The following is a 17,290-nucleotide window of genomic DNA, read 5'->3' as shown; positions in this document are numbered from 1 at the left end:
TAGACGGATTGTTAATCGGAGGTCACAACATGAAGATATGATCGAATGTGGTGTGAATGGACTTGAATTCCAACTGAGGGGTTGGAACCAAGTGAATGTAGTTAGGGGAACTAACCTATATCCTCAAAGTGAATCTAGTTAGGGGAACTAACCTAACCAAGTGTAACTAACTAACAGTTAAACTAACCTAACTTAGGTGAAACTAACTAAACTAATGTCAAAACTAACCTAACGTAGGTTAACACTAACCTAGGGTAAAACTAAACTAATCGAAGTTAATACTAACCCAACCTAGTTAGAGTAACTGACCTAAGGTTTAACTAACCTGGGGTTAGTTAACCTAACCGTTTTTTTTTTTGGGACTGTGGTGGGCTTCCCCGACGGCGACGCGGGGGAAAGGGGGGGGGTTTTGAGCAGGGGGAAAGGGAGAGGGGAGAGGGGGGCGGGACACGGGCGGGGGCAAGGGTGGGAGGGGAGGGTGCGGAAAGGGGGGTGGGGCGACGGGTGGGGGGAAGAGGGGACGGCGCAGGGTGGCGGTGGTGAGCGAGGGGTGAGGGGGCGAGGGGTGGGGTGGTGGTGGTGAGCGGGGGTGAGAGAGGCGGAGGGTGGGGGGAAGGGGGGAGGGCACGTGCGGGGTGGCGGTGGTGAGCGGGGGGTGGAGAGGGCGGGGGCGGAGAGGGGGGCGACGGAGGGGTGACGAGTGGGGGGAAGGGGGGAGGGCGCGGGGTGGTGAGTGGGGGCCGGGCAACGCTGTGGGCATCACCACGGGAGGGCGGAGGGTAGTGAGCAGGGGGCAGGGCAAGCGGGGGGTGGGGCGGGGCGGTGCTACGGGTGCTGTCACGGGAGGGCGGGGGATGGGGGAGAGGGTGGTGAGTAGGGGGTGGGGCAGCACTACGGGCGCCACCGCAGGAGGGCGGGGGGTGGGGGGGAGGGGGGAGAGCAGCGAGGGGGTGGTACAGAGAGGGGGGGGGAGAGAGAAGAGGGAGGGGGATGGTAGAGAGAGAGAGAGAGAGAGAGAGAGAGAGAGAGCAGGGGGGGGAAATAGAGAGAGGGGGGGTAAGGGGGAGAGAGAGAGAGAGGGGGGGGGAAGAGAGAAGCAGGAGGGGGATAGTAGAGAGAGGGGGGATAGTAGAGAGAGGGGGGATAGTAGAGAGCAGGGGGTGGGGCAGGGCAGGGCGGCAATGTGAGCACCACCGCGAGAGGGCGGGGGGTGGGGGGGAGGGGGAAGAGCAAAGAGGGGGTGGTACAGAGAGGGGGGGGGAGAGAGACGAGGGAGGGGGGAAGAGAGAAAAGGGAGGGGGATGGTAGAGAGAGGAGGGAGGAGGAGGAGGGAGGAGGAGAGGGAGAGGGTGGGATGCAAGGTTGGAGGAGAGGGGAGGAGGAGTTGCAAGGTTAGGACATGCTTTTGGATGTGGAGTGCAAGGAAGCATGGACACTTCAAATAAATGCTTGGAATACCAAAGTAGACTCAACACAATGCCCCAAAGAGTGTGGGCTTCATTCCATTATGGGGTATTTATACAAGTTGGAGAGCTTCTCTCTCTGCATGTAACACAAAGTTGTATCACAAAGTTGTAACACAAAGTTGTAACACAAAGTTGTATCACACAAAGTTGTATCACACAAAGTTGTAACACAAAGTTGTATCACACAAAGTTGTAACACAAAGTTGTATCACAAAGTTGTGACACAAAGTTATAACACATTCTCTTTCTACATGAGTTTAAGGGTTAGAAGGAGGTTCCAGGGTTATAAGGAGGTTTCAGAGTTCAGAAGGATGTTCTAGGGTTAGAAGGAGGTTCTAGGGTTTAGAAGGAGTTCCAAGGTTTAGAAGGAGGTTCCAGGGTTCAGAAGGAGGTTCCAGGGTCCAGAAAGAGGTTCCAGGGTTAGAAGGAGGTTCCAGGGTCTAGAAGGAGTTTCAGGGTTTAGAAGGAGTTCCAGGGTTTAGAAGGAGGTTCCAGGATTAGAAGGAGGTTCCAAGGTTCAGGGAAGAGTACATGGTGGAGAACTCATCTCCCTCGTAGATCATGGAGTTTAAGGGATGAGGAACAAAGGGTTTAGGGGGAGCATAGGAGTGGGAGAGAGAGAAGGTGTAAGAGCATGGGGGAAAGAAGAGAGAGGAGAGAGGAGGAGGAGGAGAGAGGAGGAGGAGGAGGAGGGAGGAGGAGGAGGGAGGAGGAGGAGGAAGAAGGAGGAGGGAGGAGGAGAGGGAGAGGGTGGGTTGCAAGGTTGGAGGAGAGGGAGGAGGAGTTGCAAGGTTAGGACATGCTTTTGGACATGGAGTGCAAGGAAGCATGGACACTTAAGACAAATACTTGGGATACCAAAGTAGACTCAACACAATGCCCCAGAGAGTGTGGGCTTCATTCCATTATGGGGTATTTATACAAGTTGGAGAGCTTCTCTCTCTACATGTAACACAAAGTTGTATCACAAAATTGTAACACAAAGTTGTAACACAAAGTTGTATCACACAAAGTTGTAACACAAAGTTGTATCACACAAAGTTGTAACACAAAGTTGTAAAACAAAGTTGTAACACAAAGTTATAACACAAAGTTGTAACACATTCTCTTTCTACATGTAGAAGTCGTAACACAAAGTTGTAACACAAAGTTGTATCACAAAGTTGTATCACAAAGTCGTAACACAAAGTTGTATCACAAAGTTGTAACACAAAGTTGTAACACAAAGTTGTATCACATTCTCTTTCTACATAAGTTCGTGTTGGCACAGAGTCAACACCCGCACATAGTGATAATGCACCTCAATGTGCTTTGTTCTAGCATTATAGATTGGGTTATTTGCCAGGTGTATACTGCATTAGGGAAGAATTGGGGTCTTAAAAGGGCCTCATAAGGAATGGATTAGGGAATGCTTAGTGGGCTAATGCAGGGGGCTTGGAGGGTCCCAAAGAGGCCTAACTAGCCCAACCTAGGTGGGTTAAGCCCACATTTGAGCCCAGCTCTCCCCCCATCAATGAGGCCCAGGGTGCCACTTTTTGAAATTTGAATTTCAAATTTTGAATCTCCCTCCCTTCCTCTCTCTCTCTCCCTCCCTCCCTCCCTCCTCCCTCCCTCCCTCCCTCCTCCTCCCTCTTCCTCTCCCTCCCTCCCCCTCCCTCCTCCTCTCCCCCCTCCGTCTTGCTCCTCCTCCTCCCTCCTCCCTCTTTCCTCCTACTCCTCCTTCTGGCTCCTCCTCCCTCCTTCCTCTCCCCTCCTTCTCCACCTGCCCAGGCTCCCTCTCCTCTACTCCTCCCTCCTACAGAATCTCTCCCCTCCTCCTCCCTCCTGTAGCATCTCTCCCCTCCTCCCGTCTTGCTCCTCCTCCTCCCTCCTCCCTCTCCCCTCCTCCTCCTCCTCCCTCCTTCCTCTTCCCTCCTTCTCCATCTGCCCAGGCTCCCTCTCCTTTGCTTCTCCCTCCTGTAGAATCTCTCCCCTCCTCCTCCCTCCTATAGCATCTCTCCCCTCCTCCTCCCTTCTATAGTAGCTCCTTCCCTCCCTTCTACAGCTATCGCTCTACTCTCCTCCTCCTCTTCCTCTTTCCCTCATCTGCTTCTCCTCCTCCCTCTTCCTTGCTACTCTCTCCCTCTCACTGCTCCATCTTTGCTAGCTCTTCCCTACATTTTAGCTTGCATCTCTGATACCTCTCTTTGAGTACTCATGGCACTTTGAGGACATATCCAACAAGTACCATGTGAACCTACAACTGGAGCCAAAATATGCAAGCACACGCTCTTTGGGATATAGTGGAACTCCTCAAAGTGTGCTCCATAGTCTTCGATTGCAAGGGAAGAAGCATCTTGACCTTTGGGTGGATGGAAACTTGGAACGAGTACAAGAGTTGAAGGGAACATCTTTGGGACTGAAGGAGAGGAAAAGACAATTACAATCTATGGATGTATTGTCAACCAATAGTGGTGCCCGAAAGAGGAGAATATAGGCTGCAAGGTTAGTTCCCCAAATTTTCAATGAAATTTCTTACTCCAAAATATTTGTGGTGTTGCATTCTTTCCACTAAGACTCATTTGTACTCTACTTTAGGAATTTCATGGAGGATGTGATGGGAACAATGGAAATGGATGATAGTGATCCTTCATATGTTCTAAGAAGTTTAATAAAGCCAAGTGATGTCATGGAAGTGTTGAAAGACCCTAGACAAAAAGGGCTACGTAAACAAGTTGCTAGAGAGGTAATGAAGGATTTCAAGGGCCTCGTGCAAGCAAAGGAGGTGCTTGGAGCTTGTCATGCTACTGGTGTAAACCCTAAAGCGCTTTAAAAAGACTATATAAAGCAATTCAAAACCTTAAAATCCCTCATTTCTATGGCACGAGTTAAACAAACTCCATTTAGATGCTACTCATTGTCCTCCTCACAACTCCATGGCCTCCGAACACACTGCAAGCCCCAGTGGCCAAGAGGGCAATGATCAAGAGGGATATGACGGTGGTTCTCATCATTAGGAGTCCAAGCAATGCGATTCCCCACCATTTAACTCTCATGGGGGATCCCAAGGATCTCAGCACCATGAGGAATCCTAGCATGAGGAAGGATCCAAGCATGATTAGGGGTCCCCTTAGTCCTTCCACACAACTAATCGTGGAAGTAGAAAGGTCTCCCAAGAGGGGCAAATTAGTCTAGTCAATCCTGATCAACTGCCCCTCCCTCCTCTGTGGGTCTTGGCATGGAGCATCTAGAGCAAAAGGGGAGCAAGAAAGGCAAAGAGAGAAGATGGAGAGATTACAGGGGCCACAACAAGAGGAAGTATTTGATGGGCTCGTAGATATAATGAACCTTGGCCCCGATCCTCCAACCAAGCAGACCCACGGAAGAGCACCATCAACCCTCTGTGCCTCAAAATTATCAAATATGAGGAGCCTCTAGTACGAGATGAGCAAGAGCCTCAGCCTGCTGTCTAACAGCCTCATGAAAAGGAAAAGAGACCAAGGACAAAGCAAACCCCTAGGCACGACAAGCCACCTCAAAGGACCCACCAGACATAGGAAGAGGAGTCTGAAGAGGTGGTTGCAAGGGAGGAGAGGGAAAAGAAGTTCAAAGTAGACAAGCGACCATGGAGCCATGTCCAGAGGCCAGTGCAAGGTCCCCCAAAGATTAAGAGACACGAAAAATCAGGTGTGAAGGCCCTTCAAGAGATCCGCAAGTTCCAACCACTGTGGACAATCTCGTTCCACGTGCACCCTTCCAGCGTGTTGTACGTGAAATAGCACAGCATTACAAGGATGATGTGCATTTCACTTCAGGCGCTATGGGAGCAATTCAAGAGACAACGGAGCAGATGAGAGTAGGTCTTTTTGAATACACGAACTTATGTGCTATCCATGCCAAAAGAGTAACAGTGATGGACCCTCGCCAAGCGCATCCGCTCCAATCCCTCCCTTAGGCCCTAGATGTTGTTTAGGTTCATTTGGTGTAACTTGAATCATTTTGTAAATCTCTGCCCTTTGAGGCCAATGAATAAAATATATTTTTATGTTTTATTACTATTCCCATGTTATTATACATGTTACGTGATGCTTTCCATCAGTTTATGAAAGTTTAGTGTGAATATGAGTGGTCAAATGATGTTTTTTCACCATGCGACAGAAGGAAAATGTGGTGGCATTGCGCAGGGAGCCCAAAAAAGCAAAAACCTGCTATGGCACGTATGGGGCCTATTTGACTTCTGCCACACAGTGAGATTCTTACTAGATTGCTCAGAAATGACCATTATAGTGCAAATATTTATCTGATAGCATGCTTTTGAACAGAATAGTGAATGAAAATATTAATGCCAACAACAATTAAATCACAAAATACAATGATAGTATAAAATAAATTTTGTAAAAGAACACAAAATGGGGCACTGTATAAAAAGTATATATGTATTCATATAAAATGAAATTTCTATACAATAAGGCTTCAGAGCCTTTCTCTCTTCTCTAAAACACTGGGAACATCGGCTTTGAATTCCCAAATACACTCCTAGCTCTAAACCTAGTCGATAGAGAGTCAACGCTATTGTTGTTTCTGGCCAGGGACATGGCTACTGCCGTCAATGCCATACCTTGAAAATTGGTTCCAAAGGCATTGAGGGCAACCATGCGGTTCACCAAAATGACCTTGTCAGCATTGCGATTGATGTTAGCATGACCAATCACTTGTGACAAGGCCTTGCACTTCAAGAAGTCATCAGTACCATGTCGAGAAAACTTTTTGTGGATAACCACAAAGTGCTCTTTTGCTTGGCCAAGGTAATGTGCCAGTGAGTAATCTCAACCGAAGCTACTGTGAACAAGGCCTTGCTGAGATGAGAATAGGTCGACCTCAAATGCCTCTTGCAACAGTCCAACATTACATTAGAATTCCGTTAAAGCAAAAGTATACCAAGAGAGAAGAAATTCAAAGCTCATAGTTTCTTACCACTATGGAGTTGTCATGCTCAATCCCTTCCTCTTTGTCAATGAGGATGGATCCAGAGGCCTCTTGCTGTTTGGAGTGAGATGTGGAGGCTTCTTCTGGAACATTAGGTACGTCGGAGTAGTATGCCAATGGTCATTGCATTTCATACTATATAGCATCAAACCCGCTAACATGCCCTTTGGCCTATTTCAATTTTAAAGCAATTTTGGCGACATTGCACTTGCTTGAGGGTGATCGGCATATCCAATTTTGCTAACGTGTATTGTAGGAGGCGAAAAATCATGGCGGCTGAAGATTTTTCTACTCTCGTACACGTTTTAGTTTTTACACTTCCAATTCTATAATCTTTAAATATTAAATTAATTGCTACCTTGTAGCTAGCACCATTTAGAGTTAGCTCTGTGTGACCTTATTCTTTTGGTTTCGCATTATCTTCTTTACTTGAGTAAGTGGTCTTCTATTCTTTGCTCACCTCACAAGCTAGCTAGTATTTGTTCTTGTTGGTCTATTCTGGTGGTTCACTAATCATCACCATGATGTCAATGGCAAGATGCAGCTCGCCATGCCTTGCGAGAGAAGCAGACAGAGGCTTTGATGTAGGAAAGATGAAAAGCTTGGTCAAGGAACAAGGAATAGATTGTGAGATAAGGAAGAAAATGGCACGGTATCAAAATGGCCAATGAAAGACACTTTTGCAACATTTGTAGAGGGAGAAACAATGATAAGAAATAAAACTCCTTGCAAAGCAGAGAAGGAAGTGGTTGCAAAAGCATACATTTGGTCATTGCCATTGGAGGGAAGAACACGAGCTATGGTCTCACAATTTGTGGGAGCAACATCAGGCCAGTCAGGTGAATACTAGTCTCAAGTCTTTACAAGCTTTAGCCTGCACCCTAAAATTTGTAGAGTGACAACCATACCAACAACTCAGAAGATAACGCCCAAGAGACAGTGCTCTCTAATATGAGAAATGGCCTACAGAAAGTGAAAAGGGTGCACAGCTTAGATCGACTAGTTACAAAGAGAGTGACATTAGCTATGTTGGTATTCTTTAAAATAAAGGAGAAATGGCTTGGGTGCATGATGTTGAAGATGTTGTCAATCAAAAGGACCAACATGGCTCCAACGGTTGGATATAGAGCATAAGAAATGCATGATCATCTTGATCCGACAAGTCTGACAGCTTCAATAGAACACAAGAAAAGGAGAGATAGCCTAAGTGTGGAAGTCATTGATAGAGTGACAATGTTCTAGGATGAGAATGCGAGAGTTTCTCCAAATAATAAGGATATCTAGAAAAAGCAAATGGGACACAAGCTCTAGGGTGAGCACGTCATACACACGCTTGATACATCATAAGTCAATGGTTGCCTAAACCACCTCGATGGTTGTCTGTGATTGATTTTTGGAATAGTCAAGAATTACGTTCACATTTTCACTTGCATTAATGGGTTATTAGCATTCATTAATTACGCTTTAAAGCAGCATGAAAAACAACGTGATCATGTTCTTTTTTTAAAAAAAGTGGGAAATTGGATAAAAATACTGCCGGTAGTATTCATATAATTGGCGGTAATATGTAAATTATCGGCAAAAATATAACTAATACCGGTTATAATACCATAGGTATTATAACCGGTAGTAATACTATATTACCGGTGGTGTTTTTCATATTACTATCGGTATTATCTTAAGGACTGATGGTATTATGGGTTGTAGATTCATAGTTTTCCACGTAGCCCAATGCTATATATGTTGAGATATCGAGCTCCACTCATGATATGCCAGGGTGACCGTTGTGCATTTATGTCATTGACTTGTTAGCTGCAGATGCGGTTGGTACACCACCCATGAATAATAGCTGGATGACAGCTATCTTTATGTACTTTGGTTAGTGGCTCAGTTAATATGCCACCTAGGTTAGCTGAGTTTGGTTTAAGACCCACATATAGCGTTCACCTATTCCTTTTGTACTTAGGGAGTTCTTTTGGCTTTCACAACTAAGAAGAGGAAAACTATTTTCAGCCTCCACCTTTGTGTGTATTCCCCCATTGTGTATGTGAGAAAGCTGGAAGTGAGACTCCTTACTTCTCTCCCACTCTCTTCACATGGTATCAGAGCTTGGTTCATGGTAAGGAGCTCAAGAAAGCAAACCAAGTTTGCAGTGTCTTGGTAAGAGGATTAGTGTTGCTTCCCTTTTTTGAGTTTGGGAGCAAATCTCTACAGGTAACACAGCCGGAAAGTGCAAGAGTGCACTGTCTCAGATTGGGACGCCCTTTCCGGTGTGGCGAGAGGGTAGTATATGCTACTAGCTAGGGCAAATCCCTGGGTGTCATTATTTTTTTGATTCGAGGCCATTTTGGGGCCCGTTTTGGTGGCAAAAGTTTTTCGCAGGCACTCAGGAAAGTGCCCTATTTTTGCTGTGCGACCACTGTTCCGCAGGTCGGTGGAAAGTTACCATAGAAATTGCATCGTATGCCTCTGCACAGAGATATTGGGAGTGACAGAATCATTCTTATTGCCTGTTGATGCATAATCATCACTAGGAAGTGACTGTGTGCTCAAATACCACTTTCGTCAGTTTTGCAGATTTGCCCTTGTGAGGCAGAAGTTGTGTTTTTTGCAGTGACAGAATATCTTGTAGTTTTTTGTAATGGCGTCTGATGCTCTTTCATAGATTGTCACTGAAAAGCCTGACAAGAACAACTTCAAAGCATGGAAGTTTACAATGATGAATTTCCTTAAGGGAAAGGCTATTAGGAGTTCATTACTGGAGTTGAACAAGAACCAATCATTCCTAATATCCCCAATCAACAGGAGTTGCAGGCATTTAAAGGATGGCATGAAAGAGCCATAAAAGTTATGTATTGGCTGCCTATCATTATTTTAGATTCTATGATTGTGCATATTCAGGATGCAAGCACGCCGAAGAAGGCATGGGATACTTTGATAAAAATGTATAGCACAAATACGCAAACCAGGAAAATGCAGCTCAAGCAGGAGTTACATAATGTGCAGAGAGAAAATATAAGCATCAGTGACTACCACATGAAGGTGAAGAAGATTGCAGATCACTTGCTTCTATTGGGTTGTCAGTGGAAGATGATGATTTAGTTTCTGTGACCTTGAATGGTCTAGGAAAGGATTATGCACAATTCCGGACATCCATTGCCATCCGTGAAAAATTTCCTGATTTTGAGCAGTTGATTGCTCTTCTAATTTCTGAAGAGCAGAGAAATGGTGGTGCATCTTCTTTAGGAGGAACTTCAAAAGAAGTTGTCTTCTACTCAAATGCTGGAAGAGGTAGAGGCATAGGTCTAGAGCAAGCCGATCTGGAGGCCGTGGCAAAAATCAAAATATGTAGCAAATTCAAGAAAACCAGTCCTATGGAGGAGGACGTGGTAACCTTAGAGGCAAGGGGAGCCAAAAAGGTCGTGGTGGATGGCAGAGAGGCCAAAATGCAAACAGCAATGTTCAATGCTACTACTGTGGTAAAATGGGTCATATGGTTAAAGACTGCTATAAAAAGCAGAATGACATCATGACTAGGAAATTGCAGCAAGGTAATTATGCATCCTCTAGTAGACAAGGTGATGACAGAAACGAGCATTTGTTTATGGTGCAGCACATGACCAATTCTGTGACAAGTGCAAAAGAAGGCAATGATGTGTGGTATGTTGACTCAGGTGCATCAAACCACGACGGGTCATGCAAAATCGATGTAGGATGCAAGGGAAATGGAAAGACCAGGATTTGTGGAGACTGGTGATGATACTCCACATCCTATTGTGCAGATTGGTAAAATTCCTATAGAGGTTATGTTTGGTCTCCGAGAGGATGAAGCTCTTGGTGTCCTGTGTGGATGCAAGGTGGACACGACTATGCAAGAACCTAGGTTTTTGGGAGCAGATGATTCAATAGAAGAGGTTCTTGCTTTAACATTGGCCCAAATCAAAGATGCAGAGACATCACAGTCATATAGCAAGGAATTGCATGGAAAAAGAACCAATACAAAAGTGTCAATGGTGTTGGATTTTTTAAAAGATCTTTGCACATGTACAAATTGCAAATTTTCAAATTCTTCCATTCTAGGGTGAATCTAGATACCAATATCACCAACTATCATTGTTTTAACACAACCATGCAGTCGTGCCACTAGGTTGGGTTCCACTTTTTCAATTGGTTTTAGTTTTCAACAAATCAATAAAAGGTTATGGAGCATGCCCTCAAATGGGTGTGCATAATTTTAGCACAACATTGGAGGCCCCTTAAACCACATCTAATGCTCTCAACTATGTGTGTTTTATGATTGAGGAGATGCTCACGTAGTGGACTTGCTTGCATGGTTTTTGAATAAATTGTACTGTTCAAAATGCATGTTTCACATGCAACATAGCACTTGTAATGCGTTAACGGTCTCGTTTCAAATCTTTATTCCATACTTTTTTGGTCTCATGTTAATGTTTGGAATGTGTACTAAAACTTGAAGACGAAGTTTAGAGAATTCCATTGACCAATGAATAAGGGGTGCATAAGTTATGGGTCAGGCCAAATATGAAACGTGAATAACAATTCTAACAGATACAATAACACCAAAAATTGAATATGCACAGAAACTCATGAAAAGACAAGAGACAATCAGTGGGTACAATCTCCCCCCTCGAGGTGTGTGGCTCGTGATCCCACACCAAGAGTATTTATAATATTGAAATAAGAGCATGATCCATTGATACAAAGTCACGTATTCTTCTCTTAAACATCCCTTTTCCATACTTTTCTCTTGAGCACCCTTTTACCATACTTTTCTCTTTGTCACTCCTTTGCTCACGTACTCATCTAAAATTACATGTCAAAAGTGGAAAGGCTTTTAAGCACTCTTCCTTATCAAAAATATAATGACCCTTGGCCATTTAATACATTACATAGCACTAGCATAAAACCATGGCATTTAGCCTTTATTCCTTTGAGCTTGTTTACTTCCATCCGTCCATGTCATTTCTTGTACTCAATAAACCAATCCACCATTAGTCAAATACTTAGCGCAATGATATACATCAAATGATTAGCCAATCATGCTAAGTAATGGTCTTTACAAATTACTTAATGGAATCACCCATGATACTTATTAATGGCACACGTTTAGTTAGGCATCCCTGATTAAACCAAAGTATTAAATAGAACCCCCGCCACATCTGGTGCGATCCTATAAATACTTTACGTCATTTCAAACAAGAGATTTAAGAAATACTTTCTCGTAACAAGATACCTATATACAAAAATGCCCTGAATCTCACCAAAAATGGCTACACTCAAGCAAAAATTGACCCATGTAGCTTTCCTTCTTCTCTCATGGCTCTCCTTTTCCACCTAGCATAACCTCTTGTTTCTATAGCATGATCACCACATCAAACTGTTACAGCTAAAAAGCATTAGCAAATATTCTAAACTAAGAAAAATTGAGGGATGTGCTATGAGTAAGTCTTATGAAGAATCCCTTACTTTAGTCTACAATAATTAAAAGGCCAACATTTAGATGTTAAGAAGATGGATGTTGTACTGGCCCGACACTGACTCGCCAAAATAAGGGAGGACTATGAAGGTTCCATGAGAGCACCAATGGATGGAAAACTGAAGAAGACATTGTTTTGTTGCCTAGGTCTTCAACAAAAGACTATTTGAAGAGAATCCATGTGGCTCCAAGGCCAAACAATGAGTGAAGGAAGGAGCAAGAGGAGAGAAGAGAGTGAGAAGAAGGAAAGTAACAGAGGGAAGGGAGGGAAGAGAGGAAGAATAGAGGGGATGAAAGTCCAAAGGGGGAAGCTGAGAGGATGTACGAAAGTAGAATTGCATCCTAAGTTGTGAGACAAGGGCAATGAGTAGGCTCGGGGGGTGCACCTCACAAGATTTTAGTGTACCACGTGCATTCAAAAGGAGGGGTATTTTGATTCAACTTTTGGAAAAAATTTAACAAGATTACAATAATAATTAGAGGGGTTTCTTTATTCAACTTTAGAAAATAATCTATTAGTTCAAATATAAAGACCAGTGGTTAAAATTTTAGTTGAGAGGTTTTTTAAAGGCCCCTTGAATGCACTTGATACAAAGGTTTTCTTAGTAGTGCACCCCCTGAGTGAGTAGGTGGATGGGGGGTCAAAGCAACCCACTACACAGTGTGTTCCTTCAACTGACACATGCTTGGAGAGGAAACACAAGAGTATGGCAAGGGCAAAGCTATGAGAGAATCAAACTAATGTGAGAGGAAGGAAAGGATCTTTGCTTGATTTCCTCACAAAGAGAGATGACAAGGGGATGTCCTTAGAGGGTTAGCAGTATCATCATGTAATAACACCCATAATATGGTACCTACAACCATTACTAGGTATGTAGAGGTATAAAGAGAAAGTCGAGTTCCTCAGGGAGGAGTGCAAATGTGAGACCATCAAGATGAGGGTTTGGACACGTTAGTACAAAAAATTATTACATTAAAATGAGTGAAAGGGGAAAACAATGCAAAAATAGAACACACATCACCTTGGACCAAGCATGTGTGTTAGGTTAACCTGAATAAGATGATGTGTATGTGTGTGTGCGCGTGTGTGCATGCATGTGCAAATGCATGGGTGCATCTCTCTCTCTCTCTCTCTCTCTCTCTCTCTCTCTCTCTCTCTCTCTCTCTCTCTCTCTCTCTCTCTCTCGCTCACACTCTCTCTCTCTCTCTCTCACACACACGCGCGCGCGCGTGCACACGCACGCCATGTACATGCACACACACAGAAGTACAGACACACAAGTGCTCATGTGCTTCTTCTTCTTCTTCTTTTAATAAGAATGGACCTACTGTAGATATCCACATCCTATGGCTCTTACAGAATTCCTCCATTAGCTTGAGCATTCATACTTCCCATCTACCTATTCTAAAGGCCCATTATCTCAACAAAATACTCTATACATATAACTTAACCTAAGTAGGAAGTTACTTAAAAAGCCTTTATTTTTTAATTGAGAAATTCAATTGCTTTCATAGGTGTAAAGATGGAGTACCCAATTAAGCTAAGGTTAAAGGGATGGCTTTAAAATTTCATGCAAAGCAGGGAGTTGAATTCAAGACATCCATTACTTGCTCATCAATTCTTACCACTAGGCTACATAAAGATGTTGTGAAAGAAGTAGAGTAAGAAGTTTTTAAATTTGTACCCTTCAAAATAAGAGAGGAGGGCCCCCCTTCCCTCCTTCTATGAGCAAACTCTATCAACCCCAAAAGTTTAGTGCTATCAGCTGGAGCATTGCAACTTTACGTGTTACTCATTTGAAGTCGTGGGGCTTTGCTACCTATGGCACCTCCTCCATTGTTGGCCAAGCAGAATGCTACTTTTTACCCCTCTCATTGCCTTTCCATCCCTCTACCCCTCCCTTTTCTACTAGTTAATAGATTTTTCAACTAGGGGGCCTTATTTATGAAAGAAGATAAGTAAAACAGTACTTACATTAATAGCTATGTTTGGTTGGATATGATTGATAGGGAGAGCTATAGCATAATTATACAATTTTTGTCCTTAGAGATGCTCATCTCTTAGCTTTAAGAATCATTCATAGCTTTTTTGGAAGAAGTTTTGGGTAAGGAATAGCACACATGTGAGGAGTAATTTTTGAATGAGTGTATTGGGTTGCACCTATAATAACAATTCAAATAGTTTGTCATTAAAAGAATCTAGTATTGCCTACCCTTATGTTCATCCAAGGGGTGCATGAAAACAAATATGTAAGTAGGACTTTCCAAAGGGGCTTTGAAACCTTGAAATTCCACAAAGATCTACATTAGATAAGGAAACCCTTTCCCGGCTGAAGGATTAAAAATATCACCTTGAGAGCATGAATGTTTAATTAAAACACCACCATTAAGAAAGAGAAAAAGATCAACACTAAAAGTCTATAGCCATACCGATACGATGGCTCACCTAAAGACCTCAGTATTATACAGCACTAAGCCCTGGCGTGATTGACACATGTCGTACTTAATTACAAGTTCTGTCTGAAACTTATGTGGACAAAATTCCTTCGGTCTCAGCTGGATTGTACCCACAGTGTCCACAAAATATGCACAGTGAGCTCGTCGTTCAGCACACAATTGCACTGATTATGGAGCGTTTTGCCTTCCAGCTCGGGCATGGAGTTTCTGCATCTGCCGAGTTATTCAGCCTGGAAGTCCATGCCGTGCATGCAGCGATAATACTTGGTTATATCTTCACTGCCCAAAACTGCATGTATGCCATGCATACCAGACAAACCCGCATTGCTTCTTTAAGGATCTCCTGGCTCCTGTTGTAACCTCTGCTTCGTGAACCTCTCGATCCGGAGCTCAGGAAGGCTGAATATTTTGGGTCTGAGCACAGTCCCAACCTTCCCCCTGTGCTATTGTTGGGGAAAGACCAGTGCGAGCACAAGGCCGAATTTCCACTCAGGTCCAGGTTCCTTCCTAGCTTGCGCACGAAGTCTGGAGAGAAAGGCACAGGACCACTGAGAGAGTTGTTGCTCAAGTTCAACTGGTATATGTGTGGCAGCTGTCCTAGCCCCACGGGGATAACTCCTGTCAAATTGTTGCGATCCAACGACAGAACTGTAAGATTTCCAAGCTGTCCAAATCCCGCAGGTATCGTTCCATAGTAGCCGGAATTTGATAAACTCAAAGCCATCAAACTTGTAAACTCTCCTATAAACGTCGGTAGCGGGATGTTCATCGGGTTGTTATCCATGATGAGGTATTGCAAAATTACTAAATTGCTTAACGAATTTGGGATCGGTCCAGTAATGAAGTTGTCATTCACTGCCAGAAACTCTAAGCCCTTCAGACTTCCTAGTCCCGCAGGTAAAGTGCCCTCAAGAGAATTGAAGCTTAAGTCCATCTTTTGAAGCACTCTCAGTCCACCCAAAGAGGGAGGTATTGAGCCGGTGAACGCGTTGACACTCAGATCAAGAATGACAAGGTTCTGTAGATTTCCTAGCTCCGCTGGTAAAGGTCCGCGGAGAAGATTATCACTCAAGTCTAGGTGTTGCAAGTTAATCAGATTACCTAGATCCGGGGGAACCTCCCCTTCAAGACTGTTCTGGGAGAGACTTAGAAGTTGAAGAGCAGAAAGGCCTGCAAGCTCCGGTGGAATCCCTCCTGTGAGTGCGCTGTTTGTTCTCAAACTGAGTTCTTGCAACGTCGGTGCCAGCATTTTGAGAGCTGGTGGAATGGTCGTGTTGACAGTGGTGAAGCATTCAAAAATAAACAGGCTCTGTAGGTATGAAAGCTTTGTAATTGCCGTAGGAATCGAAGAACGAGTCGTGCAAGAGGGATTCGGTTTGTAACCGAAGTCTAACCTTGTCACATGCAAGAGACCATCCTCACCCTGCTGGCACACCAGCCCTGGCCAGATGTCTTCGCTGCAAGGCCGTGGGTGAATCACCCTCCAGTCAATGTCGCCTGCCATAGCGTCCATAACTTCGAAAAGGGCTTCCAGTTCTCCTGCTGCCATAAGCGTCTGAGGGTCCTGGTAGTCTATGCTCGAGTTCTCAGCTGCAAGAGCCGGAAAACTGAGCTCCAGGCTTAAAAGAATGAAGATGAGGAAGGTGGATAGCGTGATCATGGTGACGAGAGAAGCTGACTGAGGAAGGAAGTTAGGGAGCTTGTTATGGGTCCAATAGGGAGCACCTGGCAGCCTTGTGTTCTACTCAGAAGCGGAGGGCTGAGGAAGGGTAGAGATCACGGATGATGGTTGGGCTTCTTGCAGGGCGAGCTAGAGAAGCAACCTATGACTCCAGGAAAGGGAAATGGGAATGTGAATGCTCTGAATGGATTTGAGCGGCGAGTAGAGATCACTGGAGCAACTACAGCTTGGAGGAGGAGCGCGGCCAGCAGGAAAAGCAAGAGCAAAAAGCTATGAAACTTCAAAGTTCAAAGCTGGTCAAAGATGAGATTTGCAGCAATGTAAAATTATGTAATACAAGCTTCATTGATTACAGCGCCTCGATTCACATGTGTTGTCAGTACCTCAAAGGCAAGGAACGGGCAAAATGTGCAACCAGAAATGAAGATCTGAGACACTCTTTGCGTCTTGGGTTGGCCAGTCTAGCTAGCTTCTGATGTCAGGGAGAAGCTGAATAGTTCACCGTGCTGCGACAGAGAGTCTAGAGAGTGCGGTGAATCGGTGACGGATGCTGGCCGACAGGCCAAAAGAGATAGGAAATCACCAAAGCTGCGAGGTGCTGCTGGTGGCTGCGCAGCAGCTCCAGGTGAGGTACTATCAGATCCGCACGCGCTGGTCTACCGACAAGGTTTCGCAGCCACGAGAGCAAGGACCTTACAGATAAAATCATTCAAACAATGAGGCAAAGGTTAGGCGATGGAATCAGATGGATAGATTGGGAAACAGAGGTCGCTGGGCAATCGTAGCCTGGGAGCAACAGAGGCCTTCTTGGATCGAAAAGCTTGAGTAGGGCTCGGAGATCACATGACACCTAGTTGTAAGCCATAGACTTTTTCTACAAATCTAGGTTCCTCGTGAATCGTTAATCTGAAGCCTTTTCTATAGTAAAAAGCCAGTCTAGTATATGAGACGTAAACAATAGCTGCAGTCTAGTATAAAGTCAGTCTCGTATAAGAGACGTAAACCATAGCCGCAGCATCACGTTTGCAGCAGCAACAATGTCGAGATAAACGAAGATCGACGTTTACATGTACACAAAATGCTACGAAGAATGCTAGCTAGTGTAGCACCATAGAGTTTTCTATAGCATTTAACACCGCTCTTCGGTTATCTATAAGGCGTTAATGGACTTGTTGAAGAATGAATTCTTGTCTCCGATAAGAAATGCACAGCTTGCTAGCTCTG

General features: G+C 44.5%; 1 protein-coding gene across 1 annotated transcript; it reads right to left on the bottom strand.

The window, feature by feature from the left end:
- Window positions 1-14,284: 14,284 nt before the first annotated feature.
- LOC147903805 (uncharacterized) lies at window positions 14,285-16,282 on the bottom strand. The gene has a single exon (XM_087372928.1). It carries the CDS (start codon window positions 16,043-16,045, stop codon window positions 14,654-14,656), a length of 1,392 nt encoding a protein of 463 aa, XP_087229054.1. The 5' UTR covers window positions 16,046-16,282; the 3' UTR covers window positions 14,285-14,653.
- Between the last annotated feature and the right edge of the window lie 1,008 nt (window positions 16,283-17,290).

Source organism: Dipteris shenzhenensis, chromosome 3 (genome assembly GCF_047967505.1).
Source record: "Dipteris shenzhenensis isolate YYH24624 ecotype China chromosome 3, Dip_SZ_1.0, whole genome shotgun sequence".
In the NCBI taxonomy this organism is placed as follows: Eukaryota; Viridiplantae; Streptophyta; class Polypodiopsida; order Gleicheniales; family Dipteridaceae; genus Dipteris; species Dipteris shenzhenensis.
The sequence above is the reverse complement of the archived record's forward strand: the minus strand, read 5'-3'. Positions and strand labels throughout refer to the sequence as shown.